The sequence below is a fragment of the Orbicella franksi genome, chromosome 4, assembly GCF_964199315.1.
Source record: "Orbicella franksi chromosome 4, jaOrbFran1.1, whole genome shotgun sequence".
NCBI lineage: Eukaryota > Metazoa > Cnidaria > Anthozoa > Scleractinia > Merulinidae > Orbicella > Orbicella franksi.
Genome location: NC_138148.1, coordinates 11390790 through 11416443, shown reverse-complemented (window position 1 = coordinate 11416443; position 25654 = coordinate 11390790). Strand labels below are relative to the sequence as shown.

At 39.4% G+C, this 25654-nt stretch overlaps 2 protein-coding genes across 2 annotated transcripts in view; both read left to right on the top strand.

The window, feature by feature from the left end:
* LOC145484669 (uncharacterized) overlaps positions 1 to 25654 on the top strand; it is a 335301-nt gene that overhangs the window by 234927 nt on the left and 74720 nt on the right. The window lies entirely within an intron of this gene.
* On the top strand, positions 169 to 21748 carry LOC145483375 (sodium channel protein 1 brain-like). Its single transcript, XM_081461877.1, has 23 exons — positions 169 to 465; positions 3486 to 3643; positions 4669 to 4749; positions 6150 to 6278; positions 6823 to 6914; positions 8009 to 8194; positions 8389 to 8446; positions 9066 to 9210; positions 9667 to 9801; positions 10231 to 10662; positions 11570 to 11758; positions 12273 to 12620; positions 13091 to 13352; positions 13827 to 14065; positions 14737 to 14910; positions 15517 to 15627; positions 15705 to 15974; positions 16428 to 16481; positions 16813 to 16950; positions 17403 to 17516; positions 18037 to 18175; positions 18874 to 19005; positions 20269 to 21748. Exons 1-23 carry the CDS (start codon positions 229 to 231, stop codon positions 21603 to 21605), a joined length of 5160 nt encoding a protein of 1719 aa, XP_081318003.1. The 5' UTR covers positions 169 to 228; the 3' UTR covers positions 21606 to 21748.

The following is a 25654-nucleotide window of genomic DNA, read 5'->3' as shown; positions in this document are numbered from 1 at the left end:
TAAGCTCGGTTAACAATAGAGAATTCTTGATGTTTCATTTCAGGATGCTTCGGGCAATGATTCTAGCCCTCAAAGAGATAATTTTTAATCTTGCCAAGGGAATGTCGTGACTTGGTCTTCTCAAAGAGGTTCGCGTTTTTTGACAAAGTTAAAAGGCTGCTGTTCACGGTTTTACAGTGCTCGATCTCGTCGCGAGAAAAAGACAGGTTTTCGCCTGTATTTTCAAAAATGGCTGATCACAGTCATGTCGGAAATGGCATTAATGTGGATAAATCGCTGGTGAAAGCCGCAGAAATTTCGCGAGTGGTAATCACCGTCCAAGGCGCTCAAGAAATGTTGCAAGAAACGACGCGAGGACTTCCTGCTCTGGGAGATTCTACTTACAGAAAAGGACAGCTTCGACAAGCGCCGTCTTATCTGCTGGGCAAACCTCTGCACGATTTCGACGCTACAGCCGGGAACGGAGTAAGTAGGCACAATGTTTATATAACTTAGTCTCATAAACCCTTGCTATCCGCACTAATGCGTGGTTAAATTTACTCATCAGTGATGATCGCTTTTATCAAGAGAGGGGAACCGATATGTCCTAAACACTTGCATAAATAAAGCAGCTTGTAGCGAATTTTGAACGGATTTGGTTCCATTTTGAAAATCACTAATGTTCTGATACGAATTCCTAGTATTTTATTTCGGCGTTTTGCTAACGGTTGTAAAGCCTTCAATCTTTATCAAGTAATTAAAACTGTTCTAGAAGCATTTCATAACAAAACCGAGTTACATTCACTGTCAACTGTTTTTTTCTCATCGGAGGAACAGCCTTCAGGGAACTTGTCTTCAACGCGCAGTTACAACACTACAAAGGAGAATATGTCTTTCCCGTAAATACTTCCACGAAGGAATTAGAGACTACAGTTCAAGTAGACTGTACGCTACCTGTATTTGATATTAAAACACCTTTTCAAAGCATCTCTATCAACATCGTACACGTTGCTTCGTAACTTTGCACAATTTGAGTTCTAGTATGTTGAGAACAAACAATTAAATCGAAAATGGTTTGCTTGCGGAATGAAATGTAAGGGTTACGCAATTACGCGGTATAGTTTTTTTTTTTTTAACATTGTTTTACTACCAAAAACTGCATTTTCGTCACATTTTTGTCAATTAGCCAGTAATGACCGAAAATTGTCAGTTTTGTGTGGCAAAGTTTTTTTATTTATTTGATAACTGGAAGAACTCAAAGTATTTATTTGTAAATAAGTCACTCGAGACTCTGGAAATTTCTTCATTCGCCATAAATTGCCAGAGTCTTTGCAAGTCTGAGCAAGTCAGGCAAACTCTTCACCGTTAGTAATGGTTTTAATTCAGATAAATCAGCTTACATTACTTTTGGTTGCATCAAAATGAGTACGTGTGCGCAGAAGGCAGCTTAAAAAGCTTGAAATAAGCAGTAAAAAGGTGAAAAGACCGTTTCTAAAGAACTGTTTCTACGTTTTCTAAATGTAATCCATGCTTTACTCAAAGTCGATCTTGAATAAATAAAACTAAATTGGCCCTTCAAAACTCTTTCTTGGAGAATATCCCACTCCCTTACAGAGTGCCAGAAATTTCTTTTCCTATCCGTCCCGCTCATGAATTTCCCGTGTTTATATATATATATCCCAACAAGATCCCTAATTAATGAGGTTCGTTGTTCGTCTTAATTACTTTAATGTCAGTTTGGCACTGTTGGACTCGTGCATGTTTGAGAGAATTTTTAAGTATTACTCGCGGTGTAAATACGTAATTGCATTCCCATTCATGCGATTACCTATACTGATTACTTAATTTATTGAGCGGGAATAGTTCAAGGCTATTTCATTATTTTATTCGATAGATCGACATTAACCCTTTTTTTACCGGATAAATGAAATAAAATGAGGCAGTGACACACACAAGCTATCCTATTTGTTGTCTACCGCCTACTGGATAAACTCAAAGAAATTAATGTAGCAAGTACTTAAGAAACGTCGTTATTAACCACTGCAGATTAAGTGCTTTCAATTAATAAATGTCTTAATTAGAAAGCTTTTACCGCAAGCTATTTAATGACTGAATGTTGTCATCCGTCGGTGTTTTAATTAAAGAAAGAAACATGTTCAACGGGTACTTCCTGCCGTGAGTAAGCTGTAACAATTGACTCTGGAACCTTCTCCGTATACATCTTTTTTCTAGGCTTGATAGTTTTGTTTTTCTGCTAACTTATGACTGAAATTATTCCTGTGTACATTCTTAGATTACAGAGTAAAATGCATGAATTTCGGGCCTCGTGCTGTTCCCACTCCGTCGGAGAAATTTGAAAACGCAGCTTTATTTATACAGTTAAGCCTACTGTCCGCACTAATCTGCCAGCAAAACCGACCTTTTCGAAAACGCTATTCAAACCAGAGACCTTGCGTTTTACTGTGGATGTAAAACATTTTAAAAACTGAGCTTTTCGAAAACGATGACGTCACGATAATCATGTGATTTCCCCGCCGAGTTTTCCTCAAACACGAATTAAAACAAAAATTGTTGCGTTTTCAAAAAATAAAATATTTGGTGCGTTTTCAGAGTGAAAACGTCGTTTTCCAGTTTCTCTCGCGCAGTGCGACTGGGGCCTCAGTTTAATATAAAAGGAGCATGACTAGAAATTGAACTCTCAAGTGTCTATATCGTGTCTGTATCACGCTACATTACGCACGTGATTCATCGCTTTACCTTATGCGTAAATTGTTTTTTTATCGTTTGTGATTAATCGTTTTGCTAGCTAGTTTTGTTAGGAAAGGGAAAGAATTTACCAAAGAATATCTAATGGTAAAATAAAAGTGCATTCACAAACATTATGTAATTTTAGTGTATATAGTTTATTTCACACGGTATATTATTACAAAGGATTCTTATAAAATAAAAATAGTGCAGTGGTGTACTACAAGAGATCTGAAAAGAGTTCCTTTCAAAATGATCTGAACTTTATTCATGTTTGTACTTATCTTTTAAAGCTGTTTTCAGTTTCAAGAGAAGGCAAAAAGTTAACAAGTTATACAAACTAGAAAACGGTTTTTCAAAATCATCGTAAAGAAGGCATGCTTCGACAAAAGTGGCGCGGGTTCAAATTCTGGACCCTGCGCCATAAGTAGGTCGATTTAGTTGTTGCTTTGATCCTTGTTTCGAGGGTATTTCTCCGGGTTCTTCGTTATTTATCCCTTCACAAAAACCAACATTTTAAATTTCAATTCTTCTTGGATACACTTCATTTTTGTGCGTAAGTGAATTGCATCTTACATCATTTTTTTTAACTGATATTTGGTTGAAAATTATCTCCTTCTCTAGAAATCCTGCATGCCTATTTAGGGCCTCATTAGCTTAAAAAGTGTTGCAGAGATATAATTTAAAGGAATTGAAAAGCCGGGAACGATAACTGACGTTCTCAAAATTCAAAACAACGTTGTGGTTGTTTCTCCCTGCAGAAGCCAGCCAAGCCCTCTAAGGAGACATTTCTGGTCCTCAGCCGCAGGTCCAAGTTATCACACGACCAGGCCTACAGATTCAACATGTCCCAATCGTTATTCCTGCTCGAGCCGCTTCACCCGCTCAGACTGTTCGCTATCAGGATCATCACACACCAGTATCCTCAGTATTCACTTCTGCTAATTGCTAAATAACCTCAAGCCGTGAGACTTTGATGGCTCAATACCATCTCTGTAATCGTTGAGAATATTAATATCAAATGAATAGCTAATCACTAATTAACAATTCATTACTATTTTCTTGACATAATCTGAGGGTACGATCGAAACAAAATAATGTGCTAAATTAAACATCCTTAATTTCAGCTTCAAATGCTGTAAATCTAAAGAGCGAGATCAGTGACTCCAATCTTTTTTTTTTTTGTTTAATATTTCTTAACTTTTTTAGGGATGGTTAAAAAAGATTTTTGGCTCCCCATGTAAAAGGCCAGATGTATGGGTTATTGACCAAGTGTGAGGTCAAGATGGCTGGATATTGGCCAAGTTTTTTTCTTGCGAGTTTATGGACCGAGTCGGAGTCGAGGTCCATAAACTCGCAAAAAAAGAACGAGGCCAATATCCAGCCATCTTGACCGAACAAGCTTGGTCAATAAAGGATTTATTATATGGATTTCGGGGAAATTTTTCTTGCGGGACACGGCGGGTAGTCCCGAGCAGGCAAGATAGCTTCATCTTGCCCGCTCGAGTAGCCAATCACGGCGCAGGATTTGTTTCATCTTGCCCGCTCGCCGAGCTAGCCATATAATAAGGCTACTTTCTTGTCAGTTCAGATGAATGTGTCATCGCTATTTGAAATAACTCTTTGTAGAGATATTTACTTTACCATTAAACCTTTACTTTCTTTTCCGTTAGAAGATAGATCAATAGAGCGTTTTCACATCGGCTCTCGCGGGAGTCATTTTGGTGTTCCAAAACAATGAAACGGCCGCCATGTTGGTGTACCAAACCAATCCTGTGGGAGTTGAACTCTTTTCTTATGTAAGCACGTTCTTTGGTTCCAATAAATTTGCATATGTGCTGGCCACGTGTGTGAAAACGCTCTATTTTGAATTGAATGAGAAGTAGTGGTAACACTGTTGAGGATTAAAACTACAGCAAGTCTTCTTTAACATTCTCTCACTAGATATTTCGAGTTTTTTGTTATTTTTATCATCCTAGTAAATTGCATTTGTCTAGCCTTGAACCATCCACCAGAGGAAGCCGAGTGAGTACTGGTAGCAAACATCGTTTGTAAACAAACAGAGTTGCAGTAAGCGACAGTTAGTAGTCAGAGATCATGACTAGTTAAACAAATCAGATCTTCAAGGGGATTTCCAGTGAATCTTATACAAAATGGACTAACTCTCCAAGTGAATGAAGTGCAAATTTGCAAATGGACACCAAGAATACTGTGTGTTTTATGATCTAAAACGAGTAAATGCTCGTTTGCCTTTTTGAGTATACTAGTAATCAGATTGAACACATCTTATTCCAATATGACGGCCAATATATTATTCTTTTGTTTGCATGTTAATTAGCCCTCTCTGCCTCATTTTCAGTTCAAAATTCTTTTGTATTTTGTACATGATGACGAGGCAAAGAGGACTAATTACCATGTAAACAAAAGAATAATAAACCGGCTGCCATTTTGGAATAAGGTGTAAACTATGGACGCTTTCCTTTCGACCCAAAATTCCGGTGTGAACTTCCGGAGATTTCCATGGGCGAATGGTACAGACTTTGCCAGTGTGGAAAATGACAAGCCGCACAGTTTTGTTCGCTTGGAATTTTTCAATGACTTCGAGGTTTAAATCGCAAATATAGAAGCAAACAGAACACTGATAAGTCGACGTCGTGACATTTTATAGACCACAACAGCAGGGACCTTAACAAACCACAACGGTAGCGAAAACGCAGCGTAACAAAGGGTTTTATGAGTCGAACAATTGTTTTGCACGCGTTATAAATCTTTGTACACTTCCTAGCCAACCTACGCAAAACAAACAAGTACACCACGGGGACATTATTTTTAGAAAACGCTTGCTTCACGAATTCAACTGTAGCTAGTATTTATCGAGATAAAAGTGGAAGGATTCTAAAGTATTTCCATCTCCGAATGCGCGTCGCAATATGTTCAACTCGCTGTTATCGCGGCCAAAAGAACTAGCGCTGAATAGGAAAACTGTGAATTTGCATAATTTCCGAAAAAGAGGACAACCTCGTGAGCTATACCCAAATTTGCGAACATTTCTTCCTGGAAATTTCTGTTCCATTTGATTTTCATCCCGGAATTTCCGGAACTTTCGGTTGAATGGTTCGCTTTTCGGAAATTCAACAATTTCCGGATTTTCTGGAAGTTATCCCAGGAAATTTCCGTACCATTTGTCCCAGTTTCGAAAATTTCGAAATTTTTGGTCGAATGGAAAGCGCCCTATAACCGAGTAAGTTTCCAGATCGGGCGAGTTTCTAACTTCTATAGGTAAAACGAAATGTGAGTAAAACAATATTAGGCATTTGAGAGGTTTTCTCGCGTCCTCCTTCCCCCATGGGGACTGGATCTGGTGACGTTAATGCCTTGAAAGCAAGCTGTTAAGAAAATTAACGGTGTGAATTGTTGTATTTCAGATACATTTTCGCGTTTATTTACACGTCTGAGATGCTTCTCAAGATCATTGCCCGTGGCTTCGTTCTTCATTCGTATGCGTACCTCAGGAATCCCTGGAACTGCTTGGATATTACAGTGGTTATACTAGGGTAAACTGCTCAAGTCACTTAACTGCTCACTACAATCATTATTGTTTTAGTTTGCAAAGGCTAAAGGTTTTTGCTTTTGCGACTAAATCTCAGAAGACTTCAATATATTCATTGAACATTTGACAAAATCCTTTTAACAACATTCAGGAAACAGTTTTTTTTTGGTTCATATCAATGTGGTTTTATTTTGTTTATTTCTGGTAATCACACATGTTTCCTAAATCTAAAGGTACAGTGGTGTGGCGGCTGGGTTCGAGCCCTAGTCTTTGTCTTGCTGCTCTTGGTAAAGACAATTGGCTCTCACAGTACTTCTCTCCACCCCTGCAGGAGTAAAAATGAGTATCCCAGCGGGGGTGTGGAGAAGGACGGGGAAATGGTACATAAATCATAAGCAAAAACGATAGTGACAACAGGTACTCTCTTTACTTGGAGAGTAAAGATGTATTTGAGATAACGTCTTGATTTGCTTAATTCCGCGTTAAAATCAAATAAACAGTCTAAAGAACCCCCAAAAGAAAATAAATATTGTTTGATTTATTTCTAGGTACGTGACACTTTCGCCAAATATCGCGAACTTCTCTGGAATAAGAACTGTTCGCGTTTTGAGAGCTTTACGAACAATATCTGTTCTAAAAGGTACGCCACTGCTCAAATAATCTTGATCAGGTTAGAACTAATTATGGTAAATTCAACCTACATTTCTGTGGTCCTTCTATCTGGAACAATTTGGATGAAGAGCTGAAAAGTTTATCTCTGCGTTTATTTAAACAAACCTTGACTAAGCAATTTCTAAGTTCTTATGCTTAATGCCAGCTTAGTATTTTTTCTTTAAGTTATTATCGCTCTTAACTGACAATGCTCTGTCTATAACTGGTACTGTTACTACTTATATTTCTTTTTATATTTATATCTACATATATATTTTTCTCTTTCTACCTCTTTTTTTCTTTATTTTACCTACAACCGATTTAAAGCGTAATAATTTTTGTAACTACTCAGCTCGTTTAGTTTCTACTATTTTGAGTAGTTTGTTTTGCTTATTTAAGTTTAATGTTTTCTTTTGCTGTATAATATTCTCTGTATTATGCAAAATAAAATGGTTGTTGTTTTTGTTACGATCTTGCCAACATCTCATGTCTCTGAATTGCACTGTGAGAGGTAACATGCATCATCGGCAGAAAGTATGACGTCACACGGTGTGTACCAAAGGAACTAACCAACTCACCGACGAACAGACTGACAAATTGACTGACTGAATGACTGACTAACTAGTTAACAAAGGTATTCGCATTTGCTTTTGTTCTACATGACTACGCTTAGTAATTGGTCGGTTTAAAAAACTTATGCCACTTTCTCAAGCATTAAGGATAAATCAAAACCAGTGGACCTTTTCGGCGATATACGGTGGTCATTTTAAATTCTATTGTTTCAAATAGCTATTATGGGATCCTTAGGGAGCAAATGTATACTAATTTGCCCCCCTGAGCATCCCATAATAGCTACTTGAAACAATAGAATTCAAAATGGCTACCGTATCGCCGAAAAGGTCTATTGGAATTTGCTCGCACACGTTTAAAGTACCGCGCCAGCTTCATTTATCAACTTTGAGTTTTCAATGGTTTACTGGATCGCTGTGTCTTTTTTGATTGGCCAAAGTGATAACGTGGGGTCTGGTCTTACCACACTCATTTGAAAGGCGCCCTAACTGGGTAATTTCTTTTCTTGTTTAGGTTTGAAGGCGATGGTGAACACGCTACTCCGTTCAATGAAGATGCTGAGTGATGTTCTCATTCTGTTCGTGTTCTTCCTTGCTGTAATGGCGCTTATTGGGCTACAGTTATTCCTGGGCCATCTCAGATACAAATGTGTGTACAACGACGATTCCTTCAGCATCTCAGACAGGGCAAATAACGCAAGTATGTCCCTAATTTAACTCTGTAAGGGATACTCCAGGGACAGCGTCTACATTTTATGACTGCTTGTTTCATCCGACTAACGAACTTGAAAATCTCCGAAGGCCTAATAATTCTCACTAATAAGACCATTTTATAATTTTGTCGATTGAAGCTACCTAGCTAATCATCTTCCAATATCATTGAATCTTATCCAGGTATGTGGTTTTATGAAGAGGGGAATCCTGTTATTTGTGGGAACGGCACATCCGCAAGGTAAGACATCTCATTCGTCAATTGTCCTTCTGCTGGCACGCTCAGCTAAAAATGACCTGCGACAACTTTATACGAGTAAAGGTGTCCGTAAATCTCTTACGTCAGAATATTACAATTCCCTGATGAATGAGAAAAATCGTTAATGCAAACAAAGAACCCATTTCAATACCATGTGGTTTGTGACCACTTTTCTTTGCATTATCTACTTGTGCAATCATTAGCGACTAGTCTTCGAAGCGCACCATCTCAAGTTTGACTATCAATCACATGAAATAAGGGTGAATAGACTTGATGTAGTTCTCGGGGGTACCCTACAAAGTTCTTTACGGGAAGGCTTCTCCCCGAGGTCCAACCCCTTACTCTTTTGTGAAATCTCTACCCTTTTATATACCTGAGGCCTGAAAACGTTACCCCTTTCGGGCGGAGCTTCCCCGTATTGGTCATTGACCCGGGGAGGGAGGCTGTTGTGTAGGCCACCTTCCATTGATCAATTTTACAAACCGGCCGGCTTTGGGAGCAGCTTCGCGACTGTACCAAGGTTCAGTAACCGTCTTTAACCCCATTTCAAGTATTCTTTAACTTATGGCAACATCTCAGCTACATATGCGATTCTTCTCAGGACGTGTCCAGCAAACTACACGTGTTTGCCAGATGCTGGCCCCAATCCTGATTTCGGTTACACGAATTTTGATCACATGGGATGGTCTCTTGTGATGTCATTTCAGCTTCTTACCATGGACTTCTGGGAAAATATCTATAACAAGGTAGACATGATTGACACGGTTGTTTGAGTTTAAGCTCATAGTTCATTTAGTGTTGAAATCATTATCGGGAAAAGATAACTGAGCGGGTTGCAAACATTTAGCATAATCATGTCAAGGCGTGAAAAAGTGTAATGCTAGGTGAAGTCCAGACTGTTGTCCAGGAAAGAGACACAGAGTTAAAATATCGAAGGAAAGTAAAATATCTATCACGTCAAGTTCAATAAACATATCGCAAATAAATGAAAACATCGATATTTTGAGGTCGTTTCGAGATGTCTTCGTGTTTTCTTTATCTCCGTTATATGTTCCTTATAATTCTGTTTTCCAGAACAATTGTGTTCTGTGGCATACAACAGCAGTTTCATAGATGGAGTCTAACACCCAGCAAAGTGCTGCCTAAATACACATTTCAACCCAGTTGTTCTTATAAGACTCCTATCTCACTCTACTTTTCAGATTCTTGCCTCCAGTGGTGTCTGGTGCGTGTTTTACTTCCTTGGAGCTATCTTTTTCTGCTCGTTTTATCTTCTTAATCTTGTGCTGGCTGTGGTAGCTTTATCTTACGAACTGGAAATCAAATCTGTCCACAAAGTGGTAATTAATATAACAGTCGCTCTACTATGTTTTATTACCTCGCAATAATTTATTGTTAAATAGCACTGATTGCCTGTGTAATCTGTACGTGTTGCCGCCAACAGCTTTATGGCTAGACTAGATTGTTTCCAAATTGGAAAAAAAATCAAGTCTCTTCGTTTTTTGTTCATGCATTTCGTTTATTGTTTTTTTTCTGAAAATGTGGTCCGTAGGCCATGGCAATATTCAAACGAACAAACAAACAAATAAACAAACTTAAACAAGAAAAAACAAGCAAACAAACAAACAAAAAACAAGTAGAATGACATCAAAAGCAATGATTGCAATTGTAGTTGAACGTATCGGAGATTTAGTGAAATGCAGATGCCATCATTATTCATGGCAACAGTTAATGTCTTCCTTCATTACTTTCATCTTCCTTCTAAGAACGAGAGACTGAAACGTGAAAACAGAACTGCCATGTCATATCCTGCAGACTCGGAAACACTGGAACATCTCCATCCACTGACCACAAGACTGCAAGTTCTCATCAAAACGATTCATTCTATAAGGACTCAGAAAAAGATCGAAGAAATCACCTACAGAGTTCCAAAAGAATCAGAGCCTCCGTCCCTGTATCGCCTCATCGCGAGCAAAAATTCATTCAAAGAAATCCTCGATGAGAAACTAAAGAATGAGACGTTTCGAACAGAAATGACGTGGACGAGACGTTTACAAAGGATGATGTGTGATGTCATGGGCCACCCCGCTGTGGAGTTTACTATTATGGGGTTCATTCTCGCAAATACGGTGGTTCTTGCTCTGCATCACCATCAAATCGACACGCAATTTAAGAAAGTCCTTGATGTTCTTAATCTGGTACTTGATTACGAATTGCTTTGCCATAGAATGTTGATAGTGATGGCGCCCTGAAAATAGCAATCCCTCATTTCTTAGTATGAGACTTCCACCCCGTAGTATTTATCCTTTACCACAATATCTTTCCTCGATCGAGCCAACTTAAAATGTCGACTTCTCTCCTTATACAGCGTAGTAGTAGTCCCATATCTGAAAGTATCGATCCTACCCTTCAGTGCGAAGTACTATCTTCAGCCCTAAAGAATTAGGTCCCCCATCTCAAACTCACCATCAATCAACGAAAGTGACGATCTCTGAAGAACAGTTAGGAAACACTAGAAAGAAATTATATAATATGTTGAATTCTCTCACTTTCACTGGTTCGTACCTGTGGTCTATTGGAAGACAGACGCATAGATGACATCATTTCCTTTTTTTGTTGTTTCTCTATAAGTAGATTTACAAGTAGATTCCATGTTGCCGTGTGTCTGTTCAGTAACAGATCACAGAAGATATCAAAATGTGATAAGAACATCATCAGTGACACCCTCGTCCACCGGCTAGCGCTCGTGTTCCACTTCTGTTGTTGTTACCACAGTCTGAACAGAGGCACGGGAACATGGAATCTATTTGTTGATTAAATAACGCTCACCAAAGTTCGTGTTTTCCACATTTTTAATGTTTTCTCAAAGAACCATCGTGTTTCATGAATTACCTTTTGCCTATAGTTTGTTGGTAAAGAGAAAAGCACTTGTTATAAGAGGCACCATAGCTCATACCGTTACTTTGTCCTCGCTGCGGAAGGAATATAGCTCATTCTGTTCTATCGGGCAAGGAGCGTCGTAAATTTTCTTCTTACCTCACAGATTGAACAACATCCCGTAATATCTGGCGCATACACATTTACTTTGAATTTCTTCGTTGACAGATGTTTACCGTCATATTTACCGTGGAGATGATACTGAAACTTGTTGCCCTCGGCCCAATGTATTACATCCAAGGCAGATGGAACATTTTTGATGGTATCATTGTCGTTATCAGCTTAGTGGACACGGGGCTTGAACTCGCGGACTTTCGAGAATCCTCCGGGACTAGTGTTTTCAGGACATTTCGTTTGGTAAGAGCTTACAGTGTTCGAGAAAATGACACCACAAGTTAGAACTAACTAAAGTTAGTCCGGCAGTCAGTCAATCGGTTGGTCGTTCGGTCTGTCGCTTGTCAGTCAGTGAGTTATTCCGGCAGTCAGTCAGTCGCTCAGTTGGTCAGTCAGTCGGTCGGTCAGTCGTTCCGTTAGTCATTCATTGGCTGGTGCAAATGTTAGAGCGTTTACACCAGCAGAATGGGTTTAAATCTCTTTAAGCCTGATTCCTTCGGTATTTCTCTGCAATTGCAGCACTTCGAGGATCTCTTTCTAATATTTTTTACCTGCTTCACAGTTACAAGATTCATTTCGTGTTCCCTATCACAGTACACAATCAGCCATTAAGCTTCTGGTTCACGAGAATTATGGAAACAATTATCAAAAGAAATTGTACGGCTTACTACTTCAAACGTTAGGATTCATCACCAGTTTTTACATGAGATGTATTTATCACTTGTGTTTTGTTTACTTCTTCCTAATTACCTTACAGTTCAGAATTCTTAAACTGGCTCAGTCGTGGGAGACGATGCGTAGACTGTTAGCAACAATCTCCAACAGCGTTGGACCAATCGGGAACATCACCCTCATCCTGGGCCTTGTGATTTACATCTTTGCGTTGATGGGTATGAAAATGTTTGGCAAACATTACACTCCTGACAAGTTTGGGGAGGACGGTGTACCTCGCTGGAACTTTAATGACTTTTGGCACGCGTTCATGATGGTGTTCAGAGTGCTGTGTGGAGAGTGGATCGAGCCTCTCTGGGATTGCATGAGGGCCACCAGTCCTGCTGCTGCGATTCCTTTCTTCATTCCAGCTGTCGTCATAGGCAATTTTATTGTGAGTTGTATGCATTAAATATCAAAGGCTATAGTTTGGTGCTGGTCATGCTCTATTAGTAAAAACCATTTTTTTTAGTTTGGTTAAAAAAAAAAAACAGAAAAATTCAGTTTGGTTGTTCAGCTTTCCGTTTCAACTCAAACGGTTGCAATTTATTTTCCCAATAACACGTTTCACTTAAGAAACATTGTAAAGGTAGATCAAAGTTAACCAATTCCATAACCAAATCAATCAAAGAAATCTACAGAATGCAACACGAAAAACGTATCCTTTTCAGCTAGAAGTTAAAAGTGGTGTTGTAGACTACAATCTAGAACAGTTTTCAACTACCAAAAACGGTTGCGAGAGATTGTTCTATTGCGAAACTTTAGCCAAATCAACGAAAACCGATTGCGATATTGGCTTATCTTATTTGGCTGACACGCAGTCATGTTAAAAAAAAAAATACATAACCTGTCTTTTGTGCACAGGTACTTAATCTATTCCTTGCTCTTCTGTTGAACGCTTTTGATAACGGTGACGACGAAGAGGAAAACGAGGATGAAAACGACAAAGACAGCGAGGGTGAAGAAAGTTTTTTCAAACGAGCTCTAAGCAAGTTAACGCAGACAAAAACCACATCAGTGTACCCTGTCCATGAATATCCCTTAGCTGATGGCAGCTGTAATTCCTCTCAAGAAATACAAACAACCACGAGAAAGCAGAATATGGGAAAGGAATACTCAAACGTTGGTAAGCGTATGCTGAATTGGACAAATCTTTTTTATTGATGGTATTGGGGTCGTAGTTGCAAAACGTGCTATGGGTACTTTCCATTTAACTCAGAAAAAAATCCGGGCTGCATTTTCTGGAAATTTCTAATAGCGAATGGTACGGCAGATCTTCCAGATCTTCGGAAAAGTGTACTAACTCGCGAGGTATACCCGAATTGATGTTCAGGAAAGAAAAAAACTACAGGAGTTTCCATACCATTTGATATTGCTCCCAGAATTTGTGGAATTCTCGTTTAAATAATTAGCTTATGATTCGCATTTAAAGTAAACTTTTACAAAATATATCCGTACTAATCACTCCCGTTTTGAACGTTCTGGAACTTTATATCGTATATAACACATCCTTCCAACGATTATCGAGAGAATAAAAAAGAATTAAGATCTATTTACTACAATTCTTTATCGTTCATGAGGCGTATATTTTGTCATTCAGCTAACACCGTGTCCCGTGTATCAAGCCCAAACTTGCAAGGCAAAGCACCAGTGCAAAACGCAGAAGTAAAGGACTGTTTCCCAGAGTGCTGTGTTTCACCTCTCACTAGTTGTGCAGTGTGCAAAAATATCAGCTGCAACAGCTGGCTGATGTTTCGCTGGCGCACCCGGATGCTTGTGGAGCATAGATACTTTGAATGGTTCATTCTCTTCACGGTGCTCATAAGCAGTTTAGTTCTGGTAAGATTTCCTTTTTTTTTGTTTTTTTCTAAAATCTCATTTTTGGTATGGCACTGTGGTTTCGTGTCCGTTCGATCCCTAGTCGGTAACATTGCGTTGTGTTCTGTCAGTTCCCAGAGAAAACTGGAGCATAATGCAACAGAAAACTGGAGCATAGTGCAACAGACTAGCAAAAACTGCATCCAGGTAGCTACAAATGTGAGGCGCCAATCCCCTAAGTTTGAATGCTATCTATCCTTGCCTTTATACTCGTGCTTTGGCCGGAGACATTGTGTTGTGTTCTTCAGCCACACAATTTAATCATACTCAGCTTCTCTCCTGCCTGAAATAACCCGGCGATGGATTATCGTCGCATTTAGGCTGAAGTAAAGTATACTCCTAGGAAACTTCGTGTTACGGAAACAAAGTTAACTGTCACTTGTGACCTCAAATCTCGCAAAGGACTTACTTTGCTTTGACTTTCAAGTGGTAAGGCAAAGAACTAGTTAACAATATGCAAGCCAATCTGGCTACAAACCCTGGCTACCCAAACCTAGTCTCGATCAACGCATGTTTTCCCTTTGTCGTACACTAAAAGTTACATGACAGGATGCGAGGCAACAAAATGATTCTGCACGTGGAAAGTGTTGCAATTTCGTGATATGATTTTATTTTGTTTTTCCTTTTTCAAGGTGTTTGAAGACGTGCATCTCCCAAGCAAGCCGAAGCTGGAAAAAGCTCTGGAAGACTTAAATTACTTTTTTGCGTTTATATTTGCTCTCGAATTTGTTCTAAAAATAATAGGATTGGGCGTGGTCGGTTATTTTTCGTCTTTTTGGAATTGCCTTGATTCATTAATAGTTGCGGTAAGTGTCCTCTTGGCTTAGTTTGAACAGTCATCATCAGTGTTGACCCCAGCGTTATCGCGGGCGAACGACATAAGTAAATTCTGCACATGATATGAATGGCCGCCCATAATAGCGGAAGACTCCCAAACAATTCCCAGCTTGCTCGTTCAGGATTAGCCACTGGATATTCCTCTCTCTGGTTTAAATTCCTTTGAGCTTTAGATCGTGGGATCGGGGCTGGAGCCTTGACCGGGGACTCTCTCTTGCTGTGCCTCTTCACACCGAGGATTTACAAGGGCAAAGGTGACCCTTTAAGACAGCCTGAAAAAAAAAACAACAACAACAACAACAACTATGTAGAGTCAAGACAACATGCGATTTTCCTATGGTTGCTTTTATCACTGGGTTTTGAAGTTTGTGTGGTTGGGAAAATTAGTTCAGATTTCACGACTGCGATACGGAAATATATTTATAAGTAGCTGTCTAAATGATTTTGAGGCAATTTTTTAAAGCAAGTAGCATCATGCAACTCGTACAGTTAAATTTTGATGATCTGAATCGATTTAACCTCTCTTGCTTTCATGTTCTGATCTGTTGTATGGGTTCTGTCTTCTCATTTCTTAGATTTCTCTGGTTTGTGTGTTTGAAGATCAAACCTTGGCGTCCTTACGCTCTCTGCGGACAGTAAGAGCTTTGAGGCCCCTAAGAGCAGTTTCTCGACTGGAGGGGATGAAGGTAAAGTTCTGTAGCATGTAGGGTTTGGGCTCGCTGCGCCGGGACGTCGTTCGCTAATTGTTCAACTTTTTTACCAGGTTGTCGTGAACGCGCTTTTTTCCGCTATACCTGGAATAGGCAACGTGCTCCTAGTATCTCTCCTGTTTTGGTTGATATTCAGTATCCTGGGAGTGCAGCTTTTCGCGGGAAAATTCTACAAGTGTCAGGACTTGGACGGCGAACGTGTTCCGGCAGACATCGTACCAAACAAGGACGCATGCCTGGAGCACCCTGACAAATATCGATGGGTAAACTCAAATGTCAACTTTGATAACGTCATCAACGGCTTTCTCGCCTTGTTTCAAGTGGTAAGCACTTTTTATTAACACAATGGTTTCCCGGTCTACATCAAGCTCCTACCTATTTTCCCAAGTTGATGGTCACCGGGAAGCCTTGAAACCTGGGAACCAAAACGGATCTTACTTGCCGTGGTCGTTAATCTTTCAAGCCCGGATGTCCACATAAATAAATAAATGCGCAAGCCAGAGACATGAAAGATACCCGGTACATAAAGATGAGATGTTGAACAAATGTAAATTTCTCGGAGAGGAGACAAATTGCACATCAAGATGAGTCAAAAGTTTTAAAGCTACTCATTCTCATTCGCCGCGTTAGAAAAGGGAAGACACTCGTCTGGCAGGCGCCTGAGGGGCCGTTACTGGGGAAGATAGTATTTTCTCAACTTTTATTTTGTCCTAGTCATGGTCCTAAGATCGACTGGCTCATTTACTGAACTGCTACCAATTTTTGTTTAATTGCAGGCTACGTTCGAGGGCTGGATGGAGCTTATGGACGATGCAGTGGATTCTAAGGAGGTTATTGTTGACTTCAAATAATAATTTTCAACGGACAAATTTTACGCCCTAAGTCCGATATTCTCTTGACAGCTCTTGCAGGTCTGTTGCTTAGCAACATCTCTCATGGAGATCGCGGGGATAGTCAGCTGATTTACCTCAAGCTATTTCTAAAATAGCCTCTTTACCGTGGACCAAGTTCTATTTCTTAGCATATTTTCATCATTGATCATGCCTACAGCTGTAGATTAACAACAAGAGAATTTCTCTATTATTGGTACCACACAGAGCATGGAATAAACTTAATTTACGCTTTATTCGTTATTTATTTCGCGTTATTTCGTTATTTCAGGTGGATGAGCAGCCAGCTGATGAAAGTTACCTCGGCGCTTACATTTTCTTTGTCGTCTTCATCATCATTGGCGCGTTCTTTGTGCTCAATTTGTTCGTTGGAGTCATTATCGACAACTTCAACAGTTTAAAGAGAAGAGTAAGTTCTTTTTTAGTTGATATCGTTACTTTCCAGTTCGATAAAAACTCATCAATGAACTTGAAGAAAGTTGTTAATAAGTTACATAATACTTGAGTACACATGTTGAGAGAACTGGTTCCAAAAATTCTTCGCTGTCATCACCTACTGGTCAGTTCAGTACATCGTCAAGTTTCTAAATGTCAGACTTTCTTCCGAGTTCATGTTTGTTGGGATTCTGCTCTCTTTAGTGAGATCATTCTACTGCGTTCTTCGGGAAGGCACTTAAGCTTAATCTTGAGCATGGCTTCGAAAAGTCAAAACCCCAAATATATGGAAACGAGGATAAAAAAAGAAAACGCTCTAACTTTGTCGAAAATTACTCTGTGAGTGCATTGAAGTTATAAAAGTGGTGTTATAACGAGTTACCTAAAAATATTCTTTCCGGAACTTCAATGAGTATGTTTTCTTAGTACGACGAGCTTAGCTGCATGGGGATGTTGCTGACAGACGCCCAAAGGAAATGGGTTGATATCCTAAAAGAGTCTGCCAAGAAGAAACCTCCAGACCATTCCATCAGGCCAAAGGTTCGTTCACTGTTTGTAGATCGTGTTAATAACTCTTATAGTGACTCTGGAAATTTCTTAGCCCTGCTTTCCCTCCAAACGCAAGTATCAAGGACCAAATCTAAATGAGCTGAGCGTGATATCGATAAAGTCAGTTACACAAGCTGTTAGGAGAAAATCCCGCGCTCTTCCGACTGGAGTAAAAGCCGCGACCTTCCGCACACCTGTCAGATGCTGTGCCACTGAGCTGCACTCTGCGACTCTTGGTTACTAGGTGATATAGCCTGGCTCGAAAGTGACAAATGTCCCGCATACTGCTAGAATTAAGGCATTGACATTTTTCTGATATCTCTACAAAGTTAATATATGACATATCGTCCCTCAACTCGCGTCATCTTCGGGCGAGAGTTGAACCTCTCCGTCAAACCCGGTTAGTGCTGTGAGACAAGTAAACAATCGACTGACATTTTGTACTTTTATTTTAGGCTACAAAGAAAAGAATGTTATGAAAATATTTAATTATGCCCTTCTCCTCCTACAGAATAAGGTTTTGAATGTTCTGTACGAGATGGTGACGAATGACATATTCGAGATGGCCATCCTTGGGATCATTGTCTTGAACATGGTAGTAATGATGTGGCAGCATTATGGCCAATCACAGATGATGACGAATGCACTTCATATCCTTTGCCAGCTTAAAACTTAAAACAAATATATTTGAGGTGCACGTAACCTCAACAAATGGTTCTGACTACTGACTGAATTTTCTTAATTATATCTAGTATTTCTAGGCAAAGGTTTTTTTTTTTTTTTTTTTTTTGTAAAAAGAAAAGCTTTCCCATTTTTTTCACGACCGAGAGTAATGTGACCGAATGGGATAGTTGCGGTTTAAACAACTTAAACTCTGCAGATTTGTCAGAGTCCAGAGTAAACCACTGTTTTTCTTTGCAGTGTAATTTTGAGAGGATAGAGGATTTTGCTGAAGATTAGGTTAATAGCTTTATTTCATGATTTGAATGGCGCAATTTTGATAGGTAATTTTGATTACTATACGGTATGCCTTGATTTTACAGCATCCCTTCAGTGTAGTCAAGGAGTTGAACTCAGGACTACCGGGAACCAATCCGGTTAGTTGCGGGGTGGATGGGTCGAGTCAGGGAACTCCGAATTTCCTTTTTTGTTAATACTAGGGGTCCTAACGCTAACACTAGCCCCTATGAAATCGCGAGAATCGAGGAAATGATAACCCAAGTGAAACTCTCCCAATTTATAAGATATGAACTGTCACAGTTATGAATTTCTGCAGCTGATACCAGGTTTAAATTTAAAGCTGACAAATTTCCTTAACAAGACCTGTGACATGCTGTCCAGGAAACACAAGTCTTCAACTGGATTTTCACCGCAGTCTTCATCATGGAAGCTGGAGTTAAGCTTGCCGCCTTACGACAGCATTACTTCTCAAAGGCGTGGAATGTGTTTGATTTCGTCATTGTGATCACTTCAATTATCGGTGAGTGTAAGAACTGACTGTGCACATGTAAAGAATGAAACCAAGTCGAGAAAAGTGAGTCCGATTTGAATTTTAAGCAGTTGCCCTTTCTTCAAAAGTTATATTCACCTAGGGCAAACATCAAGCTGCGCAGTCGCCAGAGTGTCAACGATAAATGCGGATAACGGACAGACATTTTTACCAGGGACTCGTTACCTTTCTAACCGTATTCATCAGCCTCGGCTCTCCCGTTCTCCCCTCCCAATTTCTAAGGGAAAAGATATGGGAACAAGGTTGGGTGTGCACAACTTAATGATTGTTCTTGCGCCAAAAACCGGATCAATTAAGAGACCTGATCAAGTCTTATCGTGCTTTCCAGCAGTGTTTAAGTCTGGTAAGAAAGGAAAGTATGCTTCCAGTTTTGCGAACGTTTTCTTCCTCAAGGCAATTTTCGAAGTCGAAAAACTTTAGAACAGAAATAGTGGTTAGCTCGCCTCGCCATAGGTAACTCTGTCACTCTCCTCCAAATAACTTAACTCCAATTCCTTTTGCTCTGACTAAGAACTGATGACAAGTCGGTTTTCCAAATTCGTGACAGCGATGAATTTAGGTTACCGACTTCCCTTAAAGTGCATTTTCCAGCAGTCAGGTTTTGATGGGTCATTATAACCACTCTTTATCACTTGATGCTACAATCATGGTATCAAAAAACTGCCCAACCATCAGTAAACACGTTGTTATCATTTTCGTGACACAGTAGGTTACCATAGCAACAGTATGACCTTCTTAAAAACCCTTTCTTATAGAGGCTTATGATTCAAAAACGACACGGTAAAATGCTTTTAAAAATAATCAAATTTTAATGAACATGATAAGACGCAACTTTTGGCAAAGTTTTTAAAACTTTTGAAAATTTAAGGTGGCTCTGAACCCTATGTACATAATTTTTTAAAACTGCCAAAAGTTGCGTCTTATCATGCTTATTAAAATTTGATAACATAAAAAATTTCATCGTGCTCCTAGTGTTTTGATATCATGATTGTAGCATCAAGAGCTCAGATAAATAGTGGTTATAGCGACCCATCAAAAGTGCTGGAAACTATCACCTTGATATAATTATGTGACACAGGAAAGTGAGACTTCTACAGACCTCCTCCTTATGGCTTATTTTTGTTTGGTTTTTGTTTTGTAAATCTGCCATTAAATTGTATTAAATAAATAAATAAATAAATAAATATATTTTTTTAAGAAATGGCCCTATTCATATCATTATGTTGTCTACAGGTTTGGCGATGGACGAGCTCACGACTGGTGACAATAGTATCATCAATCCAGGTCTTCTTCGAGTCTTTCGCGTCGCAAGAGTCGCCAGGTTACTCAGGATCCTGCAGTTTGCAAAGGGAATTCGCCAGCTGCTGGTGGCGCTAATCATCTCTTTACCAGCTCTCTTGAACGTTGGGACACTCCTGTTCTTAATAATCTTCATATACGCCATCATTGGAATGTCCACCTTTGGTCATGTTAAGAAACAGAAGAACTTGGACGACACGGTAAACTTCGAGACTTTCGGCCGCTCCATGATGCTGTTATTTCGCTTGTCTACAGGTGCGGGTTGGAATGATATTCTAGAATCCTTAATGCTTCGCGAACCTGATTGCGATCCAAACTATGGGGGATTCCCGAACGGTAACTGCGGATTCCCCGTGGGGGCAGTGATTTACCTTGTGTCCTACATCTTCATAGTTTTCCTTATCATAGTGAATATGTATATTGCCATTATCCTTGAGAACGTGAACCGAGCGCAAGAAGGAGGGCTCGTCATCACTAAAGAGGACCTCGATGGTTATTATGAAAAATGGGCCTCGTTTGTAACAGATGGAAAGCAGTATCTTCTGGTGGATCAAGTTTCAGACTTTGTCGATCTGCTTGACGAGCCTTTTAAAATTCGCAAGCCTAACGAGCAGGAGCTCGTACGAATGGGAATCAATGTACGGATGGGTTACCGGGTGCAGTGCTTCGACCTTCTTCGCTGTCTGGTCAAGCGGCTTTTGGAGAAGAAAGGCGAATCGCCGCTTGCCTTTGAGCAAATAGCGTCCAAGTTGGAAACTCATTTTAGAAGACGCGGAGTCAGGAAGAGATCACGCATTAGTAAATCCCGATCGGGTTCCAATGAAATTGCCAGTGTCGACGCTTGCGACATACCCTTCAGCGACGCCATGGCATCTCCTATCACAACGGCCGAGAGCAACAGCAATAATAATAATACCGGAGATTCTCCATCAAGGAACACCTCAGTGCCACGTGCAAAATACCGTGATCCATTTTCAGCCGCTTTGATGGTTCAAAGCGCCCTTAGGCGTTTTCTGGACAAGCGCAGCACGCGTGGCGTGGTAACGTTTCCAATGTCAAATGGATTCTCCAATGACAGCGTGCCTAAGTGCTCGTGTAGTCCTCTGTCTTCGATCTCCAGCGATCAGGAGGTCAGCGACTTCATGTTCGGCCTCGACCTCACGCCCGGAACCGGAAGTAGATCCCAGACATCTGTTGATAGCGTGCGTAGTAGTACATCACCTGGATGCTGGTCGTACGACCCGTTTGACTCAGAAGGCGATAGCGTATGATAATGACATCGAGCCTGAGCAGGGCCATTGTTAACGGCTGTAACAATACATGCCTGAAGAGTTAAGTGGGACTGGTCTTTGTGTTAATGACATGCAGTGACAAAGAAACAATTAGAAAAAGTTACAATGTCTAGTTAGTTGTACAAAAACTTGTACTATTGATTAGAAATATGTAGACTATTTCATGAGTATAGCGGCAAGCAATTCGCTTCAAAATTAGATTGTAGTTTTAGCCATTAACGAGTTTATACACCTTCGTTTCAAAACGTATTCGTGGCGAAGTCTTGTATGAAATGAATTTTTGTACAATCAATTTTAGTATTCCACCAAGTCTCGTTCTGAGAGCAAGGTTAAGACCCACTCGGAAATAGCCTGTATGTGAAGGTTTTACAATCAAACTGTAAGACAAGCTTTGATCACAGCCTTGAGTACAAAACACTGCTTACATACAATACCCTCTTTCTTCATTTACACTTTTATATGTATCTACTGTTTAATGGTGAAATGAAATGTTGTTCAAGATTCTGGTAAGATAACTTTCCTGTCCTGCCTCCATGGTATTCAGTACCTGAAAGGGTGAGCATTATGACGTGATGCCGTACGATTACATGATGAGTTAAGTCCCATACAGACATCTATTCGTTCTAGTGAACCTTGATTGAATCAAACTTCGTTTTCCTGACTACAACCATCATTTAGTCGTTCTCGTCAGAATATTTTAGCATAGGCGGGTGCTTAGTACTTAACGCGCTACCAGCCATTATTATAAAACTTTTATTCTACAAACCTATGTGAAGAGTACCAAAATGTGTATATGTCTTGTTCGTCTTATTTTCGATTAGTCGCCACATGTTCAGGGAGTTCATCTCGCGATGCTGCAGTATGTAATCAAAATAACAGAAAGCGTATCATATAAATACTGAAGACAATATTTTCTATATGTCACGCTGAGCACTTGACATGCACACAACTATTTGATAGGCCCTTTGCAGCCAGAAAAAGTCTGTCGAATTAGGCAAAATGACCAAGTTTGAGGCCCCTGGCATTAAAAGAATGGAATTTTATGACTGTTTGAATTGTTAAAAAATTAAGAAGGCTTGTACGGAAAAAGTTGTTGAAGAGCAAGAGGTTGCTCTCGAGCAACACTTTCCGTAGATATTCCCAAAATTGTCCGAAAATTCAAACTGTTGTATTAACGTATCTTTTAATGACAGGGGCCTCAAACTTGACCATTTTGCTAGTTTCGATACGCTTTTTTATTTACAGCGCCTCTGACATTCTTTAAGTTATGCCCATAATATAATTTTTCTTTATAAAAATGTTGGTCACGTGACCCCCAGCTGCAAAGGGCCTATCATATTGTCTCCGTCATTCACTCATTGTTATTTTGAATAACAATCAATAGGTAATCATCCCAAGGTGATATAATCAGTTCATTCTTCTTCGATTTCACTCGTAGAATGGTCAGCTCATTTTCTGGGTCAATATCTCGAACTGTGTTGTTGGCCATAGATACTAGTGCTTTGCACAAGGAGGCATGTAGGAGTGTGTTGGAGTTGTCCAGGTCCGTTCTTAAAGGGATCCCCTCGGAGTTCACCACTATGGTCCCAACCACCCCTTTGTGGCTTTGTATACGCTTCAAGGCGGCTTCAACTTGGGAAGAAACTTGGGAAGACATGCTTCTGTAAAGTAATGTTAAGAAATAAATAGTTGATTCGAAAAGCAACTGCAAGCTGAAAACAAAGTAGCAAAAGCCAACAGATACAGCAACAACTGAAGAAAAGCAGGGATTTTGAAAACTCAGTATATAACCGGTAATTATTCAATCAATCATATTCTTTGTTGGACCTAATTTAGGGCTGGTTTGAAAATTTTATGGGACTCGTAACCACAAATACCTTGGCATAAGGAAAAATTGTATAAACTACAACGTGAATAAGTCGCAGTTTGAGTTTGTGCTTTAGTTACATTGGTTACCTTTTCACAGACGACATTTCCTGTTGTTGAAGCATACTCATTTCACAATACTTTTGAATATCAGTATGCTTAGCTTGATTATTTTCATATATATCGTCATCTTCAGTTTTGATTTGGACAGTTTTTTCACGGTGCACATTTCTGAACACCTGAGGTTTTCGTACGCGAAATAAAATGCCTAACAAAAAGATAAGCCCACTAAGTATTGAAAAGTAAATTTCTAGAGTAAAACGGTTTTCTCTTCACCTTGAAATTTACCCCGCCGATATTAGTCTTTTGAACAAAAACAAACTCAGCACTGGTAGGTCAGAGTGCCCACGCTGGAAAACAGGGTTAAAAAAATTGTTTCGTTTACTCGACGAGCTGGCGGACTTTGGCTCACCCAGCAATGTTCTTTAGACCTTAGGGAATAATAATGGGGTGGCAGTGGAGCTAGGCAAGTGGGCCGTGGTAATTTTATTTACAGCATCTCAAAGTACACCTAAGTGTCTATGTGTTTTTTAACGTGATTTTCACAACAATCTGGGACGAGGAGTGAAAAAAGTTTATGACCTATAGCCATCAAAAGATTTTGTCCAATAATACAAAATTTTCCGAAGATTGAGTTCATGCCATGGATAACATGATGATGTTTATAATAAGTCACGTGATCAGATTATCACGTCATAAAATTCACAAAAACGGAGAAAGTCAATTCGACCGAGTACATTTTATCTATTCACGCAATCTTAAACGTCTTTTTGGATCGAGAGGGCATTTATATATTTTACATTTGTTCTTATTTTTGTATAAAGTTCCCTTCACTTATCAATTAAAAACTATTGAGAAAAATATCACAATTCAGACAGAAGATACAAGGCTTACATCCAAAATAAAATAAAAATATAATTATGTTGAAACTTAAGTTGCCTGTAGCATTGGGAGGTCGCGTCTGTAAACGTAAAAACAAGCTCATAAATTTGCTAGGTCTATCTCAGGGAAAAATAAAAGTTTTCTCTGCTAGATGGTCACTGCACCCATTTGGTAATTATTTAACCTGCACTTTTCTCGTTCGTAAACGTGAAGGGTCGTTCATTGTGCCCCTACCCACGTATCCTCAAAAGTATTTACTTAATAAAATATGTTTGATTCTTAGCATAGTCGCTATACAACTAGTGGTGTAGTGCCCACATTAGCGTTGCCGAAAACTGCCCGCTCCAGAGTTTCCACTGCCACCCTAGCATTAACTACCAAGGTCCAAGGAATAATTCTAGTAAAGTTAAAATTTGCCAGCTCTCCAAGTAAAGGGGACGGCCATAGTGGGTCACGGGCACCCGGACTATGGTTGCCACCTCGCCGTTATGGCTGCAACAGCTTAAAATGCCTGTTTAGTGGCATGTGTGCAACAGGAAAAGTAATAACTGATCGTCTAGCAACAAAGGGAAAAATACAAAGACATATAAGTGAGTTGAATTAGACGTAAGATGGTTAGTGTTTTCATGTCAGGAATTTAAAACAAAGGTTTCAAAAAATTGGGCTGTTTTTCTAAAGCAAAAGAGGATCAAAGATTATGTCTAATGGTGATGCATCAAATAAAGGAATTGGAAGTTTTTCAGCTGTGAAAATCAAAACGCACATAAACAAAAGAACTCTTAGAAACAGAAAACAATCGTTCTGAATAACAATAAGGTGCTATCGAACTATTCAATCATTAATTCCACAATTACACCTGAAGTTAAATATGTAAATAAATTAAGTTCTTATTCTTCCCGGGATTTTATAGAAAACACAATTTAATTCTCAAAATACAACTGCTAAATGTCGACCACGAAAGGAAAAGTTTAGTTTTAAAAAGTGGTGTTTTTCTAAATACTCTGTGTAAGCTGCTGTTCCACGGTGTAGTCGATTACGCGTGGGTCTTTTTGATCAAGCTATGTAATTAAGCCGGTTTGCGCTTGAAGCCTAAACACGTAATATTAGCTGCGTTCGTTCTTATTTCTGAAGAATATGCTAGAAAAACATATAGCTGTTATGTTGTATGGTTCGACAAATTTAGTAACCTGTAAAAAGGCGTCTAAGAAACCTATTGTCAT